General features: G+C 48.0%; 1 protein-coding gene across 2 annotated transcripts in view; it reads left to right on the top strand.

Annotated features, from left to right (window-relative positions):
* WNT5B (Wnt family member 5B) overlaps positions 1-24,604 on the top strand; it is a 124,464-nt gene that overhangs the window by 81,586 nt on the left and 18,274 nt on the right. The window contains exons 1-3 of one of the 2 annotated variants that reach the window (XM_007967154.3): positions 21,036-21,305; positions 22,392-22,528; positions 23,752-23,999. In XM_007967154.3, coding sequence (XP_007965345.2) covers positions 21,216-21,305; positions 22,392-22,528; positions 23,752-23,999 — 475 coding nt within the window. In that variant the 5' untranslated portion in view covers positions 21,036-21,215. Of the gene's footprint in view, positions 1-21,035; positions 21,306-22,391; positions 22,529-23,751; positions 24,000-24,604 lie in introns of those variants that run through there. The other variant, XM_007967156.3, reaches the window with a different exon arrangement.

The following is a 24,604-nucleotide window of genomic DNA, read 5'->3' on the forward strand; positions in this document are numbered from 1 at the left end:
GAGTTGGAGATGGTCACTGGGATGCACTTTTACATTCCTGTTCTCACTTTCATCTGTGGGTGCCACCCAGAGCATAGGCTTTCTATGGAACAGTGAATGTGCTTACGTATGAGTAGAAGAAGCGAGGCTTTTCCCATGCAGCCTGGGAGACAAGGAAACCGCGGTGATGTGGTGCCAGTAGCACGCGTTTATTTATGGTATATCAGAGCCTCAGATCCAGCCGTCCCAGACAGGAACGTCCACAAGGATGAGGCCCTTTTGCAGGAGACGGAGAACACACCTCCCTTATTCCTGCTCCAGTAGTTGAGATCTGCCGGAGACCATTACTCATGTTTCCTGGACTTGAACTTTAGGACACTGGCCACTGGGCATTTTTTGCAGAGGGTCCTCATTAGAATTTCTCTTTCTGTCCGTTTTTTAACCTTATTTTTTAAGCTACATTTCTAAATGCTTTTGAAACCAACAGTGTTGTTTGATTGTGCTGATAGAACCCAGATGGGAGGGGGGTTTTGGGGTTTTTTTTTTTTTTTCTTTCATCATTTGAATCATTGCACAAGCACCGTATCACCTAGAAACAGAGGGTGATTTCAGGACAGTGCTGTGGTCACAAAGCATGGTTAAGTTCGGAAAAGCAGCAGGGAGGGAAAAAAGTGCCTTCTGATTCGACACTTCCGTTCTATGTGATTTAAGCGCATATCTAGTTACAAGGTTTCTTTGGCAAAAGCAATTTTTTGCACCAGAGTTAGCCAGGCAAAGCCAGCATCCCCCTGGCCAGGAGAGTTTGAGGACCCATCTGCCTCACACATCATTAGCAGCATTGTTTGTTTAGAGCCCTTCTGTAGAATCTTTATTCACGGAGAAGTAGAAGAAAACTCAAACAGCCCAGCTGGATTTCCAGGTCCTGGGTGGAATTTGTAACCCCTTTGACTTCTCAACTGAGAAAATTGGATGCGGCTGTCACAGAAAGAGAATAAATATGGAACCCCACAATGCTATGCTTGCAGCCACTTTTATTCCATTGAATTTCACACATAATGAAAGGCAGGCATACTCTGAGAGGCACAGAGCTGAACCAATGCTGGGAGTCCTGCAATTCCAAGTAGGTTGAGCTGGTGACAGTTCTGGGCAAGATACTTTAGTCCTCTTTCGTTGGCCACTGGCTAAAACATACAGGCAGTAGTATCTCCTCCTGTTATCCTACTGCAAGTGTTCTGCTTTTAAAACTAAAAAAACTATGGAAAAGGGAATACGATTGGTTAGTAAACACCTAAACAATGTATGCCCTCACGAGTAATCAAAGAAAGGCAGTTTAAAATTTGATAGCATTTTTTCCCTATTGTGAGAAAGAATTTTTTTAATGATAATATCCAAACATCTTAATTAGCTTTTGTCATTTAATACTAAAACCCAGTTTAGTGTTTTATTAGGCTTTACTTTCATGAAAGGTTGGGAATTCTAAAAATAACTTATTCTGAAAGAGTAATGAATGGCCCAATAAACTTAATGGTCCAATTTAAGCGATTGATTGACTGGTCAATAGATGCTAGAGAAGTCAGGACTGGAAAAGACATTAGGGCTTATGTGGCTTTGCCCCATCATTTTCTAACTGAGAAGGCTGGAACCTAGAGACGTTGTGTGACTTGTCTGGGGTCACATGGTTGTACGGAGGCTGGAATTGCATTAGTAAAACACAAGTTCTTATTTAGATCTTGTTCTCAGCAAATGGCTTCACATAGGATTAAACTTTTTGTTTTCAATACCTCAAGGATGTTGTGCTTCCCTGTCTTTCCAGGCAGACAAGATGTCTGAGACCTCAAATCAGGCACTGTTCCCTCATTCACTCTTTCTCCTTAGATGAGCGAGTGGCTGCATACCTCTACATCTTTAGAAAAAAATTTTTTTGAGATACAGTCTTACTCTGCCACCGAGGCTGGAGTGCAGCAGCATGATCATGGCTCACTGCAACCTCCAATTCCTGGGCCAAGCGATCCTCCCACCTCAGCCTCCTGAGTAGCTGGGACTGCAGGTGTGCACCACCATGCCTGCCTAATGTTTTTATTTTTGTAGAGATAGGGGTCTCACTATGTTCCCCAGGCTGGTCTGGAACCTCTGTGCTCAAGTGATCCTCCCACTTCATCCTCCCAAACTGCTGGGATTGCAGCCATGAGCCACCACATCCAGCCTAGATCTGTTTAATGGGGATAATAATCCTTGCACAATTGATGCCCGTTTGATAATCTTAGAAACCCGTTGAGCAACTACAAATAAAAATAAGGGGTGTACAGTCTAAAAGGGGGATAAAAAGTATATAGGTAAGTCTCGCAGGGCACGGTGACTCACCCTGTAATCCCAGCACTTTGGGAGGCCGAGGTGGGTGGATCACAAGGTCAGGGGTTCGAGACCAACCTAACCAACATGGTGAAAACCCGTCTCTACTAAAAATACAAAAATTAGCTGGGCGTGGTGGCAGGCGCCTGTAATCCCAGCTACTCAGGAGGCTGAGGCAGGAGAATTGCTCAAACCCAGGAGGCGGAGGTTGCAGTGAGCCGAGATCGCGCCACTGCACTCCAGCCTGGGCCACAGAGTGAGACTCCGTATCAAAAAAAAAAAAAAAAAAAAAAAAAAAGTATATAGGTAAGTCTAATACAAAACAGAATAAATGTTGTAAGAGGTTGTACTCGGTAAGGTCTTGCTGTTCCTGTAACAAACAAATCTCCCAAATGTAAATTGGCTCTAAAATCATAGAAATTTATTTCTAGCCCCTGTAAAAGCCAAAATAGATGTTCATTATTAACAGGCGGGTCTCTCCTGGGTAATTTTAGGGTCTGGACTTCTTCTGATTTATCACTCTATCTTTGGCCTGGTTTTGAAGGCCACCATGCTTGTGTGCATCAAGCTGAAAGAAGAAAAGTGGGCTTGGAGATCTCCTGGTTGGAGATTTTTAGAGGCCAGGCCTGGGAGCTGCAGACATCACTTCTTCTAGGTTACCTTTAGATAGCACCCAGCCGTATGACCACCTCTTGGTGCAATGGATGCTGGGTAATTTGGTCCAGCAACATGCAATTTTAGTGACCATCAGGTGATCTCTGCTACAATGGGCTTTGAGGGTCCAAAGGAGGAGGATGTCATATGAGAGTGAAGTAACTTCTTGGAGAAATCCACACATGGCTAGGAAGGCATAAATAATAATTATTTCTACTATTAATGGTCATTTTGTCTTAATTTTAATTAGAGAGTTCTGCAGACTCCTCCTAGGTGGTGGGATATGTATCTCAAGTTGTTTGATTTTCAGGAGTGGTGACTCTTTCTGATCCATGGCCTGTGCTGACAAGATAGCCCGGATCCCAGGGAGATCACACCTGCTCCAACGGTCTCATGCAGCTGGGGAGGTGACCACAGAAACAGTGGGCCCTCCCCAAACCACACACAGATAGACTGTAATCAGGATTCTTCATCTCCATTCAGCAGTGACCAGAGGCCAGCGGCCCGAGGCCTGTGCTGGTGGTTGGTTCCAGCTGCTGACATTTGTCATCCCATGGCTGCGTAAGGCACAGACCACACTTCCTCATCTCCTTTCCACTCAGGCTGACAGTGCTCTCCTTCTGCCCCTCGTAGTGTTTCTACTGAATCAGACCTCCCAGCTGGGCTCCCACCCTCCAGACGCTTACCCTCCACACTCCATCCATCATTGTTGGAGCAAACGATTATCAGAGCTTTTTTAAATCCACATCTGATGATGCCTGTCCCCTGTTCAGATGCCTCAGATGCCTCCTGCAGATGGCAGGAGACACCCAAACTCCTTATAAGTGGGCCCCAGTAGGAAGGTTCTGCTTCACCAAGAATTAATCCCTTTTGTTTGTCTTTAGATTTTGACTTTGGTTCTCTCTCTCTCTGCCTCTTTCTCTGCCCCTTCCCTTTTCTGTTTTCTGAAGTTGAATTTTGGACTTGAAACTGCGTTTTTCAGGCCTCTGTGCCTTTGCTCAGTGGGCGGGTCTCATTCTTCTGTCTCCAGCTGTGAGAATCCTGCCTGTCCTCTTAGGGACAGGTTCAAATACCGTCACCCCCAGGAAGCATCCCCACCATTGGAACGACATAGTCTCAGGTGTTTGGATAGTAATTGATAACCTCCATTATAACATATTGCCCTGCTAAATATTATAATCACATACGTTTGCCTCACCTCTACAGGATTCCTGTTACTCAACTCAGAGTTCCTGTTGCCCAACTTTGAGTGAGACCTCATAGATGCCCAATAATATTGGTTGATTTGAATTAAGAGCCACGAAAAGAATTCCATTTAAATTACTTTTTGGCATTTTCACTGGGTCTGAACTTTTTTGTTTACTCTGAGTAGCAGATTTAAAACAGCAAACAGTTTAGTTCTGATAATGGAAAATTGCTCTCTGGGTCCTTACAGGACGGCTGCTTTTCCTAAAGATTGTCTGTAATGACGAGAAGTATAGGTTGTCACTGGAATAGAAAGTGGTTGCCTCCACGGCTGGTAGGTGGGGTCTTTCTCCTGGGCGGTAGGTTACAGTTTGCCACCCTTACCTTGAGTGCCAGGGTACTTTGCAAGTAACTCTGTTAAAGCTCCTACGGTACCACATTTAAACAATAGATTTCAAACAGAATTTTTGGTTTTGTACAAGTGATGTTTTGTTTTCTTGCCTGGCTTCCACTCTAGACCAGCACTATGAAAGAGTCCATGAACTCTCTGTGATCGTGGAAACGTTCTATAATCTGTGCTGTCCAAAACAATAGCCGCTAGCCACCTGTGGCTACTGAGCCCTTGAAATGTGGCTTCTGCAATGGAGGAACTGAACATTTAATTTAAATTCATTTTTAATTTAAATAGCCACATGTGGCCAGTGGCTACCGTCTTGGGCAGTGATATTGAGTTCCTAGGAGAGCAGCATTTTATTAATTTATTGGAATATCCTATACAGTACTGTGTATTCAGTAAACCTACAATAAGCGTTTGTTAAATGATGAACGGTTAACATTTATTGAGTGCCTGCTGAATGCCAGGTGCTTCCCAGAGGCTGTCCTTGTGTTACCTTCATTTTCTGCAGAGCCCCGTGTTGGGGCAGCATAGACAGCAAGGCTTGACCCCGGTCATTGCAGCCTTCACCAAGAAAACAGGCAGCCGAGGGAGCAATTTAGCAAGAGGGTCAGGAGTTCCGTGAAACGAAGCCTGACAGAGCCATAAAAGAAACTAAAGAATATTGGTGGTGAACCAAAAGCCTCTGTAACCTGCCCAGGCCTGAATTTGGTGATCATGCTTTTGCCTGAGGCAGCCACAGAAGTTATTTAATTCTCAAAACCAGGGCCTGTGAGACCCACAAACCTGGTCTGGGGTTTGCCAGCAGGGACTCTAGTTTTGGCAAAGGGAATGTGGGCTGCTTCGTGTTGGAGAGGGAGATGGAAGAGGTGACCACTTTGGCTTTGAATGTTCTCATCAGTGAGGAAGGAACTGGTGCTGTGCCTGAGTGGGCGTGAACTTGTTTTGCCTGTGGTTTTCTTTAGAAAGCTGCTTGGCTCCTCTTCTCTCAGAGGATTTGGAAGGTCTTCCCCGCACCATCGAAGGAACAGTTTGAGACACAGGGGCGTCAGCTGGGGACAGCATTAGAGGGACCCACATTACTTGGAGCTACTGGTTTCCCCCCAAATAAAAACCCAGGTGACATTTCTGCATGAGCAGTGAGTGACGAGGAGAATTTGCTTGCAGCCTCTCTGCTGCGCTCTGCCTTCAGAGTCCCTCTAGCCGCGGCCCCCTGTGTTGTCGTTTGTCCCTGGGTACCTGACTGATGAAGACAGGCTCTGGGGTTCGTCACTGAAGGGGCTGTGGACCCAGGGGTGCTGTACTTCCGCCGTTCTGTTCACTGCAACATTCATCTCCTGCCTGTTTACAAAAAATGAAATAATTATCCTATTCTTCCAAACGGAAATTACTAATTTTTGAAGCAGAAGGTTGACAGCTTCAGTAAGATTTCAAGAGAGCGAGAAGACTGGAATCAGGTGAGGCCATAACTTCTTATCTAAACTTAGTTTCTGGGGTGGAATTACAGAATTGTTTAGAAAAAGAGTCAATATAACTACTTTCAGAAAATACCACCTGTGGAAATCCAGATTTATAAATAGTGATTATGCATTTAGTACAATGATTATCATATATGTAATATATATTTTAAAAATGTATATTGAGGTCCCTTTAAAGAACAGAAGATAGGCTGGCTCATGCCTATAATCCTAGCAGTTTGGGAAGCTGAGGCAGGTGGATTTCTTGAGCCCAGGAGTTCAAGCCCAGTCTGGGCAACATGGTGAAACTCTACAAAAAAATACAAAAATTAGCTGGGCATTGTGGCACGTGCCTGTAGTCTCACCTTCTCAGGATGCTGAGGTAGGAGGATCACCTGACCCCAGAGAGGTCAGAGCTGCAGTGAGCCATGATCACACCACTGCAGTCCAGCCTGGCGACAGAGTGAGACCCTGTCTCAAAAAAAAAAAAAAAAGAGGCCAGGCACGGTGGCTCACGCCTGTAATCCCAGCACTTTGGGAAGCCGAGGCAGGCGGATCACAAGGTCAGGAGATCGAGACCATCCTGGCGAACACGGTGAAACCCTGTCTCTACTAAAAATACAAAAATTAGCCGGGTGAGGTGGCGGGCGCCTGCAGTCCCAGCTACTCAGGAGGCTGAGGCAGGAGAATGGCGTGAACCCGGGAGGCGGAGCTTGCAGTGAGCCGAGATTGTGCCACTGCACTCCAGCCTGGGCAACAGAGCGAGACTCGGTTTAAAAAAAAAAAAAAGAGAGAGAGAGAAAAAGAAAAAACCACATGACAAATTTGAAAGTCTTTTGGAACATGACTTGTGAATGCTCCAAACATTCCAAAATGAATGAGTGAAGTAGCCAGGAGAAATACGACAGAAAGCAGTGGGGATTTGGGAAAGTTAGAGAGCCTGTGTGCCTCCCACCAAGGCATTCATATTCCAAAGATTTTTAAACATTGTGTTAGTCAAGGACACTTGGGCTGGGCACCGTGGCTCATGCCTGTAATCCCAGCACTTTGGGAAGCCTAGGTGGGAGGATGGCTTGAGGCCAGGAGTTCAAGACCAGCCTGGACAATATAGGGAGACCCCCATCTCTACAAAATAATTTAAAAACTTAGGCCGGGGCCGGGCGCGGTGGCTCACGCCTGTAATCCCAGCACTTTGGGAGGCCGAGGCGGGCGGATCACAAGGTCAGGAGATCGAGACCATGGTGAAACCCCGTCTCTACTAAAAATAGAAAAAAAAAATTAGCCGGGCGAGGTGGCGGGCGCCTGTAGTCCCAGCTACTCGGGAGGCTGAGGCAGGAGAATGGCGTGAACCCGGGAGGCGGAGCTTGCAGTGAGCCGAGATTGCGCCACTGCACTCCAGCCTGGGCGACAAAGCGAGACTCCGTCTCAAAAAAAAAAAAAATAAAAAATAAAAAAAAAATTAAAAAAAAAAAAAAAAAAAAAAAAACTTAGGCCGGGCGTGGTGGCTCACACCTGTATTCCCAGCACTTTGGGAGGCTGAGGCGGGTGGATCACGAGGTCCGGAGATGGAGACCATCCTGGCTAACACTGTGAAACCCTGTTTCTACTAAAAATACAAAAAGTTAGCCAGCTGTGGTGGTGGGCGCCTGTAGTCCCAGCTACTGGGAGGCTGAGGCAGGAGAATGGCATGAACCCGGGGGGTGGAGCTTGCAGTGAGCTGAGATCACACCACTGCACTCTAGCCTGGGCGACAGAGCGAGACTCCATCTCAAAAAAAAAAAAAAAAAAAAAACTTAACCAGACACTGTGACTCACACCTGTTAGTCCCAGCTACTCAGGAGGTTGAGGTGGGAGGATCGCTTGAGCCCAGGAGTTCGAGGCTGCAGTGAACTGTGATCGTGCTGCTGTACTCCAGCCTGGGTGACAATGAGACGATGTCTCCAAAAAAGAAAAGAAAAGACAGCTGTCTGCCAATTGGTGATCCTGGTTTTAAAAGTTGCATGATTTCCCCAGGTCCTTTAAAAATATGCTCCATTTTTCAAACACAATAGTACATCTACTTGGTAGCATAAGACACATTTTTATTCTAATTAGCGCATGGCGTAGAGAGACGTTATCCACCTGCCCAGGTGGCGATCCAGAAATCCATTTATTTACTTCATTCACTCTATCTAAGCAGACAGGAATTTGCAGAAAACAGTAGCAATTGCACAAATCAGTGTTTTTCCCCTATAGTACAATATCCCAAAATTCTAGAGCTGGTGAAAATAGATTACTTGCAAGACAAGAGCATCTAAACACCCCTCAGTTTTCCAGCCCTTGAAAAGGAAGTGCATAGCCCTGTTCTCTTGAAACAGTTCCTAAACCACACTGACCTGTTACCCATACACTTCTGCCTTTTTTCTAAAGCATCTTTTAAAACTATTTTAATTCATCAGTATTCAGGAGAAGGGAAATTCCTCTTCCTTATCATCTGCACAGAATAAGACGTCCAGTGGACTTTTGCTTGATAACTGGGGAGAAAATTGTGCTTTTCCAAGTCAGATGAGTCATCTGGGATCTGCCATTTCTGGGAACTGAACAGGGACCTAGAGTCTTGGGGATTTGCTCTGCCTACTTTGTGGAATTTATTCTCACAGTGCATGAGTTGGTCACTTTCACACTGCTCCAGGCACCAGGGGCTAGAAGCCGGGAAGCTCTATTCTCTGGATCTTCAAGCACTAGATTTTAGTGTGAAGGCCTCAGGATTTATTTCTGCGCCCCTGCCACCCTGCACTGTGATTGGGTCTGTTTTGCCATATGCTTCCCAAATTATGTACATTATCATTGGGAATGATACACACATTTCTGGGGAAGAGTAATTTAGCATTTTTCTTAAGGGCCAGAATTTAAATCTCGTCACTCCTACCGAGCCCCCAGCCCCTCCCCACCCCTAAGACATTTCTTCTGCAAGCCAGAGAAACAATGAGAAAAGACACAGAATATTTGGGCGATGAGGCTTCCCAAAGGACTGCTGGGGTCATGGTGAAGCTGGTACAAGCCTCTCCCTGCCCAATTTTTTATTTTCATCTCTACCAACTGTAGATTATACACACACACAAGCAGATCACCCAAAGGAATACTATGCCTCAGGGCTAGGAGGATTCATGGAGCAAAGCTTGGAAGGAAGAACTAGAGAGAGACCTAGAGACAGAGACCCTCGGGAGAAATAATTAAGGCTGGCAGGGAAAGGCTGTGTTAATTGAGCTGAGAAGAAAGATGAGCATCCGGGGATTCTTGTAAGAGGCAGTGGAATTTGCAGATAAAGTCATTGGTACATTATTGGATTCGTCTTTGGTTACTACCTTTTAAAAATGATTTTTGGGGAAGAATGGTATCTAGAAAAAAATTCATGCAAGAGAAACAGCTACAGGACTAAATGGTAATAACTGGCCAAAAAAAAAGCGAGACAGAGGGTGATTTTGCCAGATCCTCATTTCCTGGACTGAGCAAGAGAGGAAGAGAGATGCTGAGTCGGCTCCTGGCATAGGGGCTGCCATTCATGTGCGGTTGATCCAGGCCTGGCACTGCATGTGCGATACCCATGTGGTTTGTACTGAACTCCCTCCCACCAGCCCCACCTGCCCTCAAATAGTTATCCCACATGGTTGTCCCTGTACCTAAATTTCCCAACATTTGTTTCTTTTTGAGTATGAGGATCCTCTTTTTTAAGTCAAAAAATAAAAATAAAAAAAATCACATGCCCCATAAGACTATAGTTGTACTTTCCACCAAGAAAATATAATATATAAAGACCTTCAAGCCATTAGGTATTAATAAGACTTTTTCATTTTTAAATATTTTTGTTGTATAATGTAATGCAGAAAATTGCATACAGCATAATATATGCACAATTTAATAAACTGCTGTAGTGTGAACTACCACATATTCATCACCAGGTTGGAAAATAGAACATTGCTGGCATCCAGGGAACTTCCTTGAGCTCCTTCCTCATCACAGCCCCCTCCCTCGGAAACCGCTCCCTGTTGTCATCATTTCCTTGCTTGCTTTTCTTTATGGCTTAACCACCAATGTGTGGGTCCCCAAACAAGGTAGTTTTGCTGTGAATGAAACCATAGTTCATATACTTTCTTGTGACTTGCTGCTTCTCAATATCGTGTTCAGAAGATCCATGCATGTGGTTGCATGTAACTGTAGTTTGTTTTCCTTCCTGCATAATAATTCATGGTCGTAGTATCTCACAGTTAATTGTTCTGTCCATTCTGTTGTTGATCGATATTGTTGTTTCTGGTTTGAAGCTATTAAGAGTGTTGCTATTCTTTTTTTTTTGAGATGGCGTCTCAGTTTGTCACACAGGCTGGAGTGCAGTGGCACCATCTCTGCTTACCGCAACCTCCGCCTCCTGGGTTCAAGGATTCTCCTGCCTCAGCCTCCCAAGTAGCTGGCACTACAGGCGCCTGCCACCACGCCTGGCTAATTTTTCTATTATTAGTAGAGTCAGGTTTCACCATGTTGGCCAGGATAGTCTTGATTTCTTGACCTCATGATCTGCCTGCCTCTGCCTCCCAGAGTGCTGGGATTACAGGTGTGAACCACAGCGCCTGGCTGGTCAAGAGCGTTGCTATTCTTGACAAATTTCCTGATGTACAGACATCTCTGGTGGGGTGGGATTAACTGCATTATCAGGAACACTTGTAAAAAATGTAACAGCTTTCCTGAGGTATAATTTACATACCATACAGTTCACCCATTTAAAGTGTACAGTTCAGGCCACGTGCGGTGGTGCTCACACCTGTAATCCCAGTACTTTGGGAGGCCGAGGTGGGCGGATCACATGAGATCAGGAGTTTGAGACCAACCTGGCCAACATGGTGAAACCCTGTATCTACTAAAAATACAAAATTAGCCGGGTGTGGTGGCGTGCGCCTGTAATCCCAGCTATCTGGGAGACTGAGGCAGGAGAATCACTTGAACCTGGGAGGCAGAGGTTTCAGTGAGCCAAGATCACACCACTGTACTCCAGCCTGGGTGACAAGAGCAAAACTCTGTCTCAAAAATATATAAATACATAAATAATAAAATAAAATACATAGTGTTACTTGAAGGCCTTAGTGTATTAATTCATTACTTATTTCCATGGATGGCTTAAATTACAGTGGTTCGCATATTTTCATGAGCATCAGAATCACTTGCAGGGCTTGTTAAGACAGATTGCTAGGCTCCACCCACAGAGCTTCAGATTTAGTCGGTCTTGGTGGGGTATTTCTTGCGGCGGGGCAGGGTGGCTCATGCCTGTAATCCCAGAATTTTGGGAGGCCGAGGCAGGCAGATCACAAGGTCAGGGGATCAAGACCATCCTGGCTAACACAGTGAAACCCCACCTCTACTAAAAATACAAAAAAATTAGCCGGGCGTGGTGGTGGGCACCTGTAGTCCCAGCTACTTGGGAGGCTGAGGCAGGAGAATGGCATGAATCCGGGAGGTGGAGCTTGCAGTGAGCTGATATCGCGCCACTGCACTCCAGCCTGGGCAACAGAGCGAGACTCCGTCTCGGAAAAAAAAAAGAATTTGTATTTCTGCCGGGCACAGTGGCTCACGCCTGTAATCCTAGCACTTTGGGAGGCCGAAGGCAGCAGATTGTCTGAGCTCAGGAGTTGGAGACCAGCCTGGGCAACATGGTGAAACCCCATCTTTACTAAAATACAAAACTTAGCTGGATGTGGTGGCCTGCACCTGTAGTCCCAGCTACTTGGGAGGCTGAGGCAGGAGAATTGCTTGAACCCGGGAGGCAGAGGTTGCAGTGAGCCAAGATCAGGCCACTGCACTCCAGTGGACCACTGCATTCCAGCCTGGGCGACAGAGCGAGATTCCATCTAAAAAAAAAAAAAAAAAAGATTTTGTGTTTCTAACAAGTTTCCAAATGATGCAGATAGAGTGGACCACACTTTGAGAAACCTGGTTGCTGGCTGTTACTTTGAAAGTTAGAGAACTGGCGTGGGGAAATTCATTTATTCTCTCAAGAGATAAGAATGGACATAAGACACTTGGAATTTGTTAGAGAAAAAAGAGGTCAATTAGTAGGCTCTTGTAGTAGCTCAGAGTGAGACAGTAGGAATGGTGAGTAGGGAATATATTCAAAAAACACTATAAGGCCAGGCGCGGTGGCTCAAGCCTGTAATCCCAGCATTTTGGGAGGCCAAGATGGGCGGATCACGAGGTCAGCAGATCGAGACCATCCTGGCTAACATGGTGAAAACCCGTCTCTACTAAAAAATACAAAAAACTAGCCGGGCGAGGTGGCAGGCGCCTGTAGTCCCAGCTCCTCGGGAGGCTGAGACAGGAGAATGGTGTAAACCCGGGAGGCAGAGCTTGCAGTGAGCCGAGATTTGGCCACTGCACTCCAGCCTGGGCGACAGAGCGAGACTCCGTCTCCAAAAAAAAAAAAAAAAACACTATAGAGATACAGTCAAGAGACCTTGGCAATTGATTTGACTTGGAAGGCAAAGGAGAGGGAGGAGTCACAAAGGACACCAAGATTTCAGGCCTGGATCCAGGAAGAGAATTGAAAGACAGAGAACATGCATGATTGAAATGAAAGTGTGTAATCAATCAGCATTTTAACTTCTATATTTGTCTCTCTAGGACGTTTCACTCAACCCACATTTTATGATCAAAAGGACAGTACCCAGGGTGCCTGGTCCCCTGTGTCTTTGACCCCATTCCTGCAATGTTGCCCCCAGAAACTGGAAGCATGTCATCATGGGAGTTTTCCTGGATAACCGATAGTGAATTATCGATGGGAATACCAAATCAGATTTTTAAAATGTTAATTTAACTTTTACTATTTTAGAGACCTCTGTCATCCAGGCTGGAGTGCGGTGGTACAATCAGAGTTCACTGCAGCCTTGACGTCCTGTGATCCTCCCGCTTCAGCCTCCTGAGTAGCTAGGATTGCAGACATGTGCCACCATGTCCAGCTAATTTTTTTTTTTTTTTTTTTTTTTTTTAGTAGAGATGAGGCCTCGCTATGTCGGCCAGGCTGGTCTTAAACTCCTGGCCTCAAGTGATTGTCCCACCCCGGCCTCCCAAAGTGCTGAGATTACAGGTGTGAGCCACCATGCCTGGCCCCATATTAGATTGTGGAGGGACTACATACATTTCACAAACAAGCGATTCTGAAAACATTGGAAATTGTTGAAGTCCTCCTTTATTGCACTCTCTCTCCTCTTCTTCCAAAAGGACCTTGAAATTGTCTCTTTGACCAAACCACGTCATCACGTGAAACCGTTCCTGCTCTTTTCCTCCTGCTAAAAGCCCTCATGTTCTTCAAGGCCCTACTCAAATCCCACATCCTGACTACAGCTGCTCCCTTAGGCTCTTCTGACACTTCTTATAGTACACTTTTCTGGACAGGTTTTCTCTTTTCACCAGCTAGACCAATGCACCTTGGGGCACTCCCCAAGGTCTTACACATTTTTACATTATCTTATTAAGCAATGCCAGACTTTACTCTTAGAAGCTGAATGTGACTCATGTCTTTGAGGAGAAGACAGAGAGATATGTCTGGGACCAGGAATCTCCAAAACCTCAATTAGCAGTGGATTCTCAGATAAGCGGAGCCACGGTGGAAGCAGCTTCGTCACAGTGAACGGACCGAGTTGTGTGGAAGCCAAAGGGACTCTCCTTGTCTTCACGAGAGGCTGGTCTTCGCGGCCTGCTTCCTCTCTCCCTGAGAGCCAGAGGAGGGCTTTTCTTTTCTTTCAGTCAACAAATATTTTTCTAGCAAATGCCCTTGCGCAACGTCCTATCCACTGAGGAGAAAATGTAAACAAGACCTTTTCCAGAGCCTATGAGGGAAGAAACAAAAGCACAACAGAGGAGCATGCCACACTCTTCCATGTCACACTAACGCTGCGGCGAAAACATGCGAGAAGCTAGAAATAGAATGATGCTGCTGGGGCCTTCTCTGGGAGGGATGGTCAGAGAGGACCTCTTGGAAGGTGTGGCCTCAATGACCGAGGAGCCTGCTCTGCACACAGAGAGGAGAAACCATTCCCAGAAGTCAGCAAGGCACAGCGGGGAGAAACAGGATGGGGTTGGGTGAGGAGGTATAAGGAGTTTGGGGTTCTAGAGCACAACATGAAATCCTAAAGAGGATGGAAAGGTTGGCGGGGTCAGATTCCGGAAGGCGTCGTGTAATTGGATGAGGAGTTGTGACTCCATCCTTTGGAAGATAGGAAACCTTTGAAGGGTTTTAAGCAGAGAAGTCACATGGTCAAATCTAAGCTTTGAACAGAGCTCCTTGATCGCCGTATCCATTGAAAGGCAAGACAATTTTGTGCTTTCAAAGTAGTCTTCTCTTGCTGAGGATATAGTTTCTTGGTCAGCTTCACTGTTAAGGCTAATCTAAAACGTCCTTCCACGTTCTCTCCAAACCTTATGTTTCTTCACATTCACTCTGTACCTCACCTCTGCCAGTGTCTCCCATGAGCCCCTCACACTAAACCAGGGTCCCCCCTTCCAGACCCTTAGCTCTTGACCTGCTTTGTCTTTTCCATCCCCAAGTAAAACTAAGTACAACTTTTTAAAACTATTATATTTTAATTCCTTCAGCTTTAAGCAGCCTGGCCTGTTCTCAACCTACATATCATTTTGGCTAGAGAGGTCTGGCTCTTTCTGCCCACAAGGCTGTGTGTGTATCTAAGTATGTGTATTAATACTAGTAACTTTGCATGTTTTATAAACCGTGCTTTTTGTGTTACCTCCTGTATATCAGAATGTTGTTTTCTGATTTTCACACTATTTGCAGCTTTAGTAACAGGGCCATAGTGCAATGAAGGAAAGAAAGCAGGCCCGGTGTGGTGGCTTACGCCTGTAATCCTAGCACTTTGGAAGGCCAAGGCAGGTGGATCACCTGAGGTCAGGAGTTTAAGACCAGCCTGGCCAACATGTTGAAACCCATCTCTACTAAAAATGCAAAAATTAGCCTGTCGTGGTGGTGCGTGCCTGTAATCCCAGCTACTCGGGAGGCTGAGTCATAAGAATTGTTTGAACCTGGGAGGCAGAGGTTGCAGTGAGCTGAGATCATTGCCACTGCACTCCAGCCTGGGCAACAAAGTGAGACTCTGTCTCAAAAAAAAAAAAAAAAAAGAAAGAAAGCAAGCAGAGAAGGTGTTATGCTCTAGTGACAGGGAGGACCTGTATTTGGGGAAGAGTATGGATTCCAAGCCAGGGTCAACCATTCAATTGCTGTATGAACAATTACTTAATTTTAGTTTCCCTATTTTTTCCTTTCTTCCTTTCTTCCTTCCTTCCTTCCTTCCTTCCTTCCTTCCTTCCTTCCTTTCTCTTTCTCTCTTTCTCTCTTTCTCTCTTTCTCTCTCTCTCTCTCTCTCTTTCTTCTTTCTTCTTTCTTTCTTTCTTTCTTTCAATGGAGTCTCGCTCTTTCACCCAGGCTGGAGTACAGTGGCGCGATCTCAGCTCACTGCAACCTCCGCCTCCTGGGTTAACGCCGTTCTTCTGCCTCAGCCTCTCAAGTAGCTGGGACTACAGGCGCCTGGCTAATTTTTTGTATTTTTAGTAGTGATGGGGTTTCACCGTATTAGCCAGGATGGCCTCGATCTCCTGACCTCGTGATCCGCCCGCCTCGGCCTCCCAAAGCGCTGGGATTACAGGCGTGAGCCACCGCGCCCGGCCTTAGCTTCCCTATTTTCAAAGTGAGAATAATAATGGCATATGTCACAAATTTTAGTAAAGATTAAATGAGAAAAATAGATGTGAAACACTTAGTTCAGTGCAGTAGGAGGTGCTTAATAAACGTTGATTAATACTAGCTATTGTCATTGGTTATCAATCAAAAGACATTTGTTATTGCTGAGTAAAATGATACTAGGCACAAAGAGGCTCTCAGAGAAAGTCGAAAAGGTAAGTTTGAACATTTAGGAAGCATTTGATCTACTAGAGAAGTAAGAAGTTTATACTTCACCTAAAAAACAGCCCAAGGCAGCATAAGTGGGGTAGGGAGGTGCAGACCATGAGATACATGGATTCATAAAGGCCAAAGAGGTGTCAGGGGATGAGATTCTCATGGGGCGGGATTTATCAAGCATGGTTTTATGGAGGGGGTGAATCTTGAGCATGGATGTGGAAGTAGCTTCAGCTCGGGACTGCTGCAGAGCAGAGGAGAAGGCTTCCTTGGGAAGAGGATCAGAATGAGGTCTTGGGGGAAAAGTGGGGTTTGTTCTAGAGTAGAAGGAGATTGGAAAAGGAGACTTCATGTTGGGAAATTCAGGAAAACAATGAGAGGTAAGATGAGACCAAATTGGAAATAAATAATTGGGAACCACTATAAGTTTTCAAATAGGGGAATATTATGATGTCAAATGAGTATTTGAAAGAAAACTGGTGTTGTATCTATGTGCACTTGTGAGTGAGACCATGGAGAACTACTCTGGTGTTCAGAGGTCAGGAGGGTGAGTACTCGCTTGGAAATTGGGGAGGAAATGAGTGACCCTGATGTATATTTTCGGAGGTGTTTGTCTATTGTTCTGAGGTCCGTAAACAGCCTTTCTCTACAACAAGAGAGAAAGGGAGAGAAGGCACAGGACTCCAGCTAGCGACGCCTTGTCCTCCTCCACCTGCCCCTCCCCTGCCCCATGGAAATCACCCAGGCTGAGGCCCCCCCTTCAACAGCAATGCAGCCAGGAGTTCACAAAGGGAAGCATTTCCTTTCCAAAGACTGCTGAGATGGTTTACCCTGTTATGCCAGGAATGTGAACAAAATTGCAAATGTATTTTTATTCTTTTGGTTTTTTCTCTTTTTTTTTAAGATGGAGGCTCACTTTGTCACACAGGCTGGAGTGCAGTGGTGTGATCTCAGCTCACTGCAACCTCCACCTCTGAGGTTCAAGTGATTCTCCTGCCTCAGCCTCCCAAGTAGCTGGAATTACAGGTGCGCACCACCACACCCAGCTACTTTTTGTAGTTTTAGTAGTGACGGGTGTCGCCATGTCAGCCAGGCTGGTCTCGAACTCCTGACCTCAAGTGATCCTCCTGCCTCGGCCTCCCAAAGTGCTAGGATTACAGGCGTGAGCACCACACCCGGCCTGTTTTTTCTGTCTCTCTTTTTTTTTCAAGACAAGGTCTCAATCTGTCACCCACGCTGAAGTGCAATAGCACAATCACGACTCACTGCAGCCTTGAACTCCCGGGCTTGAGCAATCCTCTAGCCTCAGCCTCCCCGGCACCACCATGCTTGGCTAACTTTATATTCTTTGTAGAGACAGGGTCTCACTGTGTTGCCTAGGCTGGTCTTGAACTCCTGGGCTCAAGCAAGCCTCCCACCTCAGCCTCCCAAAGTGCTGGGATTGTAGGTGTGAGCTACTGCACCTGGCCACAAGTGTATTTTTATTTTTATTTTTATTTTGAGACAGAGTTTCACTCTTGTTGCCCAGGCTAGAGTGTAATGGTGCGATCTCGGCTCACTGCAACCTCCATCTCCCGAGTTCAAGCAATTCTCCTGCCTCATCCTCCCGAGTAGCTGGGATTACAGGTATGTGCCACCATGCCTGGCTGATTTTGTATTTTTAGTAGAGACAGCGTTTCTCCATGTCGATCAGGCTGGTCTCGAACTCCTGAGCCACCACTACAGGCCAAGTGTTTTTTGTTGTTTTTTTTTTTTCCAGACGGAGTCTTGCTCTATCGCCCAGGCTGGAGTGCAGTGGTGCGATCTCGGCTCACTGCAAGCTCCGCCTCCCCGGTTCATGCCATTCTCCTGCCTCAGCCTCCCGAGTAGCTGGGACTACAGGTGCCCACCACCACACCTGACTAATTATTTTGTATTTTTAGTAGAGACAGGGTTTCACCGTGTTAGCCAGGATGGTCTCGATCTCCTGACCTCATGATCCACCCGCCTCGGCCTCCCAAAGTGTTGGGATTACAGGCGTGAGCCACTGCGCCTGGCTGCCAAGTGTATTTTTAAATTACACATTCTGTAGCTCCCCACTGGGTGACCAAGTAAGAGTGCTTTTCTTTTCTTTCAGTCAACAAATATTTTTCTAGCACCTCCCACATACCCTTGTGTACGATCCTATCCACTGGGGAGAAAACGGTAAACAAGACCATTTCCAGAGCATACGAGGGAAGAAGCAAAAGCACAACAGATGAGCATGCCGCACTCTTCCTTGTCACATTAAATGCTGCAGCTAAAACATGCCAGAAGCTAGAAGTAGAATAATGGTGGTGGGGGCCTTCTCTAGGAGGGATGGTCAGGGAAGGCCCCTTGGAAGGTGTGAACTCAATGGCAAAGGAGTCTGCTCAGCACCCTCGAAGAGGCCCCCACCTAGGCTCGTGGCTATTTCTGGATAGGTTTCTAGGTGTGAGGGCGCCTGTCTGGGGAGAGGGGTAGATGTGGGAGGTGGCTCCATTTCCTGCAGGAGTCCTGCGATGCTTGAGGCCCTGGGTGCTGGGAAGTCAGTTCTAGACATCGGTGGGTTTGTGTAAATGGCTAGTGACCTGAAATCAACCCCTCGTCCTGTGGGGCAGGGATTTTGTTTCAAGTACTGCTCTGAAGTATGGTGGAAAGCACAGAGTTGCTTGGGGTCTCAAGTCTACCTGTCCCGGTCTCTGTTTTTGTTCTTTTAACTCTAGGCTGGATGGGCGTGGCCCCTTAAGGGAATGAAAATGGGTTACTGAGTCCTAGCAGAAAAAGGAGGAGATCTTGGAGTTCCTGTCTTCCAACACGCACCTCTTTGGTTGTGATGGTGAAGTGGGACAGTGCCATCTCAGCAGGGACCTTGGTTGTGCCCTAGAGGGGGTCTTGGAGGTGTAGCGGCGTTGCACCCCCTCCCGCCATCCTGCCTGCACTGTGGTTTTGGTGGCACAGATATTTCAGAGAGTAGTCTTCCTGAGAACCCTACATCAAGTGTACTACCACCCCTTCCCATTCTTGATTCTGGTCCCCTCTTTATTTTCCTCATTGTATTCACTGGACCTAACATATTATGTGTTTGTTTGTTCACTGCCATGTGTCTGGCACTTGGAGTAACTGGCACATATTAGGCACCCAGTGCATAACTCATTTGATTAATGAATGTGTTGAATGACTGAATGGATGAATGAAGAGGAGGAACAGAGCAGATGTCTGACCAGCTCATTCTGGCTTCTGGAAGGATCCGGATTGGGAATTTTGCGTCTTTCGCTCCCCACTGCCTCCTAGTCACTACTAAAGAATAGAGACCCTGATTCCTACATTTTTTTTTTTTTTTTTTTTTTTGAGGTGGAGTCTTGCTCTGTCACCCAGGTTGGAGTACAGTAGCGTGATCTCAGCTCACTGCAGCTTCCACCTCCCAGCTTCAAGTCCCAAGGAGCTGGGACTGCAGACATGTGCCACCACATCTGGCTAATTGTTATATATTTTTTATTACAGATGAGATTTCACCATGTTGGCCGGGCTGGTCTTGAACTCCTGACCTCAGGTGATCTGCCTGCCTTGGCCTCCCTAAGAACCCCACATTCTTAACTACTGTGGTGTGTTTGAATTGACACTTGCCTCTTAGGAAGGGGAAACTTTTTAGACCCTGAGGAAATCCGTAGTTACTGCAAAGGCCTTTCCCTGCCTGTTGGGCATTTACCAGATCTTTCTTCCTACACAGAAGAGAGCCTCTCCTGGTTGAATCCTGCTATAAATCTCACTAGTGACCCACAAACAGGGGTCCTGATGTGACCTGCTCATTAACACAAAACCATCAGTCCCCACACAGCTTCCTGCCGCCCCAGTCAGGTGGAGGCACAAAGTTTCCGTTCTGCCCGTGCTGATGAAACCAGTCGCCAGCATTTACCTTTCTAAGGGGTCCTTTCTCCTCCCACCCCAGCCTACCCCAGCACCAGAATGTAAGAGAATGTAAGAGAATGTAACAGCTGCCTGGCCTCAGTTCTGTGGCCACTCAAGAATTGGCTCGCATCTGTCTGCCAGGACAGAGAGCGTCCTGAGGGGGTTGGGGTGTGTGTGTGTGCGTGCGTGCACATGTGTGTATGGGGGAGTTCAGTTTCAGGTACCACACATCTGGAAGTCGGAGAAAGAAGCCACTGCACACATTAGAGCCATTGGGGGGGGGCAATTTTTTTTTTAAAAAAAGCATTTTTAATAGGCCGAGAGTCTGGTGGAAAGTCTGGGGCGGGGCGGGGGGCGGGGGGTGGAGTGGAAACAGCTGCGGGAGTGATTCTTGTCTCCATATATGTTTATAAGGCACTGAGGGCGGGATTAGCAGCTCCTGGGAAGTCTGGCCCTAGTCGCTGTGTCAGCCTGTCCTGGGGGCAGTCAAAGCCGCAGTGACCATTAGCAGGCACCCAGGCCTGTCTTTGGCTCAGAAACGGTGGCCCCCAGTGTAGCCTGGGTTGAACCTAGGAACTGCAGGACCGGAGAGATTTCACTGGAGCCTGATGGAAGGGTGACAGGTGAGAGGCACTGGTGTGAGGGACAAGTGTCACAGGTGGGGAGGAAGAACTCCGCTATCTAGTGGTGGAAATGTGTGGGGATCAAAGTCCGCAGGGAGAGTAGGTGTTGCAGGCGGCAGGGTGGTGAGCTGGGCATGGACTGGGCAGGAGGCTTCGGGGCCACGGAGAGGACCCGGAGAAGCAGGAGGGCATGGGCAGCCCTAGCTCTGCAATCCCGGGAAGGACTGGTAGGTGGAGTTAAGGATATTTGGACTAGGAAACGCTTTGAAGCTTTTCTCTTGTCCTCCCTACTCGGGACCTGGTCCCCTCCCCTCCATAAAACCATTAACTTCTGGTGCCAGCCCTATCTCTGCTCCATCTCTCTTGGTTCCAGTCGGTGCATTCACAGACCTGCTGCCCTGGGGGACGAGGAGGATTTATGGGGGGAGAGGGGAGGGGGAGGGGCATCCTTCAGAGGAGGGGAGGTCTGAGGAGAGTCGGGTGTGGGGGCTGTTAGTCCCGGGCTGGAGGCCGGCTCATTTCCGAGCTGGCTCTGCATGACAAAGGGGAAGGAGCAAGTTTCTTCTTTGATCTGCCCCTTGCCGGCCCCACACACCTGCCTGTTGGTTCCCCCGCTCCAGCTGAGACTTCTAGAAGGAAAATCAAAAGGGGGTGGGGGAAAGGCTGTGTCCCAGCTCTCCTGGATCCTGCTCGGGGCACCTTCGTCTCCTGGTGGCCCCAGGACAAAAATACTTCCTGGGCCGATGGCCCGAAGCACCTGCCGCCCCCTCCCGGAGAGCCTGGGGACGTCGACGCGCAGGAGCGGCGCAGTGAGCCGGGGCTGCGCTCGCCAGGTCCGGGGCCTCGGGGGCCCGGGGAGGCCGCTGGAGGCGCGGGTCACGCCCTGACGGAGGCCCCAGAGGACCGCGGGGGAGCCGCAGGGGGCGTGTGTCTTAGGCTCGGGCTCGCTCCAGGGTCCGGAGCACGGATCTGCCGCGGGCCTGACGGGCTGGGGACAGGGGTTCTCGGGGATGGATAGAGGAACAGGCGTGAGTTACAGCAGGCAGGAGGCCGAGAGGTGGGAGGCTCGGGAGCTACCGGGGAAGGGCTGTGGCATCTGGAAGATGCGTCCTCAGCTCAGGCATTTGATGCCAGAGCTGCCGCCTGGCGTTGGCAGTACCCTCGGTGCAGGTGCTGGGCAAGGTGCTCAGTGCCGCCCTCGAGGGCCACGGTGCCAGGAGGGGCAGGGGCCGCCTAGGGAGGCGCCACCTCAGCCACCAAAGCTTTCCGGGCGGGCGGTTCGCGGTGTGGCTTTTACATTTCTCAGAAAAGTTGCCTTGAGAAAGTGAAAAGTGCTTGATCTGTACACAAGGGTTGGGACTCAGAAAATCTGCTGCGGGTGAGAAGGGCACAGATGGAGAGGGGAAACTCCTCCTTGGGTGCAGGCAAATCCAATTCACCAAAATTTTTTCATCCCACGAAGGACAGCCTGAGGGTCAGAGAGAAAGAAGTCTCTGGGCTGAAATGAGAGGTAGGGACGTAGGGGAGTGGACAGGATGGTCTTCATTTCTTTGGACGTTCTGCAGCAAAGACAGGTGTGCTTTGCAACAGCCTAAGTGGCCTCCCGGATGCCGAACGGAGGAACGCAGCAAGCTCCACTCTTGAAATTACTTGTTTTCATTTCTGCCTCTGGTTTCTCAGATCATTATTTCTTTGGAAAGTAAGCCCTGCGCAGGGCTCCCACAGTTTGGGGTAAGAGACAGAAGTCCTAGGGTGGGAAGATGAGCGGGGGGAGGTGGAGACTGGAAAGAGGCTGAGCAGCTTTGTGGGGAGCAAGCAGCATGTAAGCATCCGAGCACTTTTCTCCACCTCACCCCGGCTCCTGGTGTGCCCTTATCCGCTGAGTTTCCACACTGACTCTCCATTTCTGTTTTCTCCAGGGAGCCCTACTCTGGAAGCTGTCAGTCCCAGGGCACTGGGGAGGGCTGAGGCCGACCATGCCCAGCCTGCTGCTGCTGTTCACGGCTGCTCTGCTGTCCAGCTGGGTTCAGCTTCTGACAGACGCCAACTCCTGGTGGTGAGTGAGAGGGGCTGAGGTCCTGCCTGCACAGCCGGAGGCCGCCTTCAGCGGCTGAGATGAGGAGGAAGGGCACTGTGTGTCCATGGTACCTTGATTCCTAGGAAAACTAAGGGCCTCTTTTATCCCAGGACAACTAAGAACGCTCTGTGCCTCTCTCAGCCCTTACCTTTGTAAGGGTTCCCTGAGGATAAAGGATCCGTTCATTTGATTTTTTTTCTCTAATCCTGTCCACATTCCCTTTTCCTTGGACCTTCCCTCGTGCCCATGAATCGTTAGAAATTGCTCTTGGGTTAACAAGAATATCAATACTTTGTAGTTTTTTGTTCCTTTGTTTTGTGTGTTTTGCTGGTAGGAGATGGAATTCCTCTTTTCTAAGTCTGAAGGCCAGATGAGGGGTTCACAGCACCATGGGTGGCTGGCTTTCTTCTTGTGTTTTAAAGGCTATTGTCATTGCCAAGTTGACATGGAAATAGCAGGCAATCACCACCTATTTTGCATGGTCTCTGCCACTAGCATTTTTACTCAGATGGCAAATCTGCAGCCTTCTCATCTAACACTCTATATGGGGGGTAGATGATGAGCAAAAGCGAGAGCCTCTGAACTGGTGAAGAGTGGATGACAGGAGGCTCAAAGTGAGACATGGCAGTGAAAACATGCAGAATAGATCGTGATGTATGTAAAGTGACTGGATGTTAAAGGCACAAGGGGAGTCCCATGCAAAGGAATTGATTGCTTTCATGGCTTACCATGCACTTAGGCTGCACTGAACTAGTCACTCCTACTCCTTGAATGAGGCCTGTGCTCTCCCGTTGGGGTTTGGCTCCTTTTGCCCTCTACCTAAAATGAAGAGCTGCCCCCCACCCTTTGTCTTCTTATCTGCCTGCCCCCCCCCCATTCTTAAGATCCAGTTCAAATTCTGGCGATTTCCCTATAAAGGCTTCTCTTCAGCCTTAAGAGCTATTTTCCTCTCTGATCACAGCAGATCCAGACACTGGAGTCTGTCTGGGGCATTTGGCCTCTCGCGTGTCCTTTGTGTTCATGCCTCAGCTTCCTTCAGTTTGTCCTTTGAAGGCCAGAACTTTGATTTACTAATTTTTCTTTCCAGAGCCTTGTATACAGGCAAGCATTCCCTAAATGTACTGAATGAATGACTTCATGCTGCACACAGGCGCATGCTCACGCCTGGGCCTTACTTTCCCCTTTCTGGATTGCTATCATAGGTCATTAGCTCTGAACCCGGTGCAAAGACCCGAGATGTTTATCATCGGTGCCCAGCCTGTGTGCAGTCAGCTTCCTGGGCTCTCCCCTGGCCAGAGGAAGCTGTGCCAACTGTACCAGGAGCACATGGCCTACATAGGGGAGGGAGCCAAGACAGGCATCAAGGAATGCCAGCACCAGTTCCGGCAGCGGCGGTGGAACTGCAGCACGGTGGACAACGTGTCTGTCTTTGGGAGAGTCATGCAGATAGGTAAGAGGCCATTACAAGAGGGCTCGGCTAAGGAACTGCACTCATCTTGTTTGGAAACAATGAAGCGCTCTCAGGACTGGCACAGGGAGAGCCCAAATGGAGCCTAACTGGGCTCTCTCTAGGCTTGGCAGCGGTGTGCACCAAGCACCACAAGAGAGGCACATGAGGAAGTGGGCTCTGGGAGGCTGCAGAAACCACACGCTTCATGGTCCTCTAGCTCTCTGCCTTCCAGCCTCACCTGGGGCAGGCTGCTTGGGACTCATTGAGAGGGGGCAGAACGTCTGAGCTGACTTAGAGTGGATTAGGAGAGCCGCCCATCGCCACTGCCTTTGTCTCTCAGCACAAAAAAGAGCCTTGGGTAGAGAACCAGAAATTGCAGCCCTGAACGTCTGTTGGATTTTTGTCTTTTCCACTTGAACCTTTGAAACAGAGATAGAAATGTTGGGCCAAACTGGTGATAGCTGTCACTAACCCAACCCCATCCCGTCCCAGCTTTTTCATGTGTGAACCTGGGGGAAGGGGTCAGACGAAAGAAAAGATGAGAGGGAGAGGGCCAAGTCTTCCTGGATTCTTGTCCCTTCCCCTCTCCCACTGCTGGCCAAGGA

This window comes from Chlorocebus sabaeus, chromosome 11 (assembly GCF_047675955.1).
Source record: "Chlorocebus sabaeus isolate Y175 chromosome 11, mChlSab1.0.hap1, whole genome shotgun sequence".
Lineage (NCBI taxonomy): Eukaryota > Metazoa > Chordata > Mammalia > Primates > Cercopithecidae > Chlorocebus > Chlorocebus sabaeus.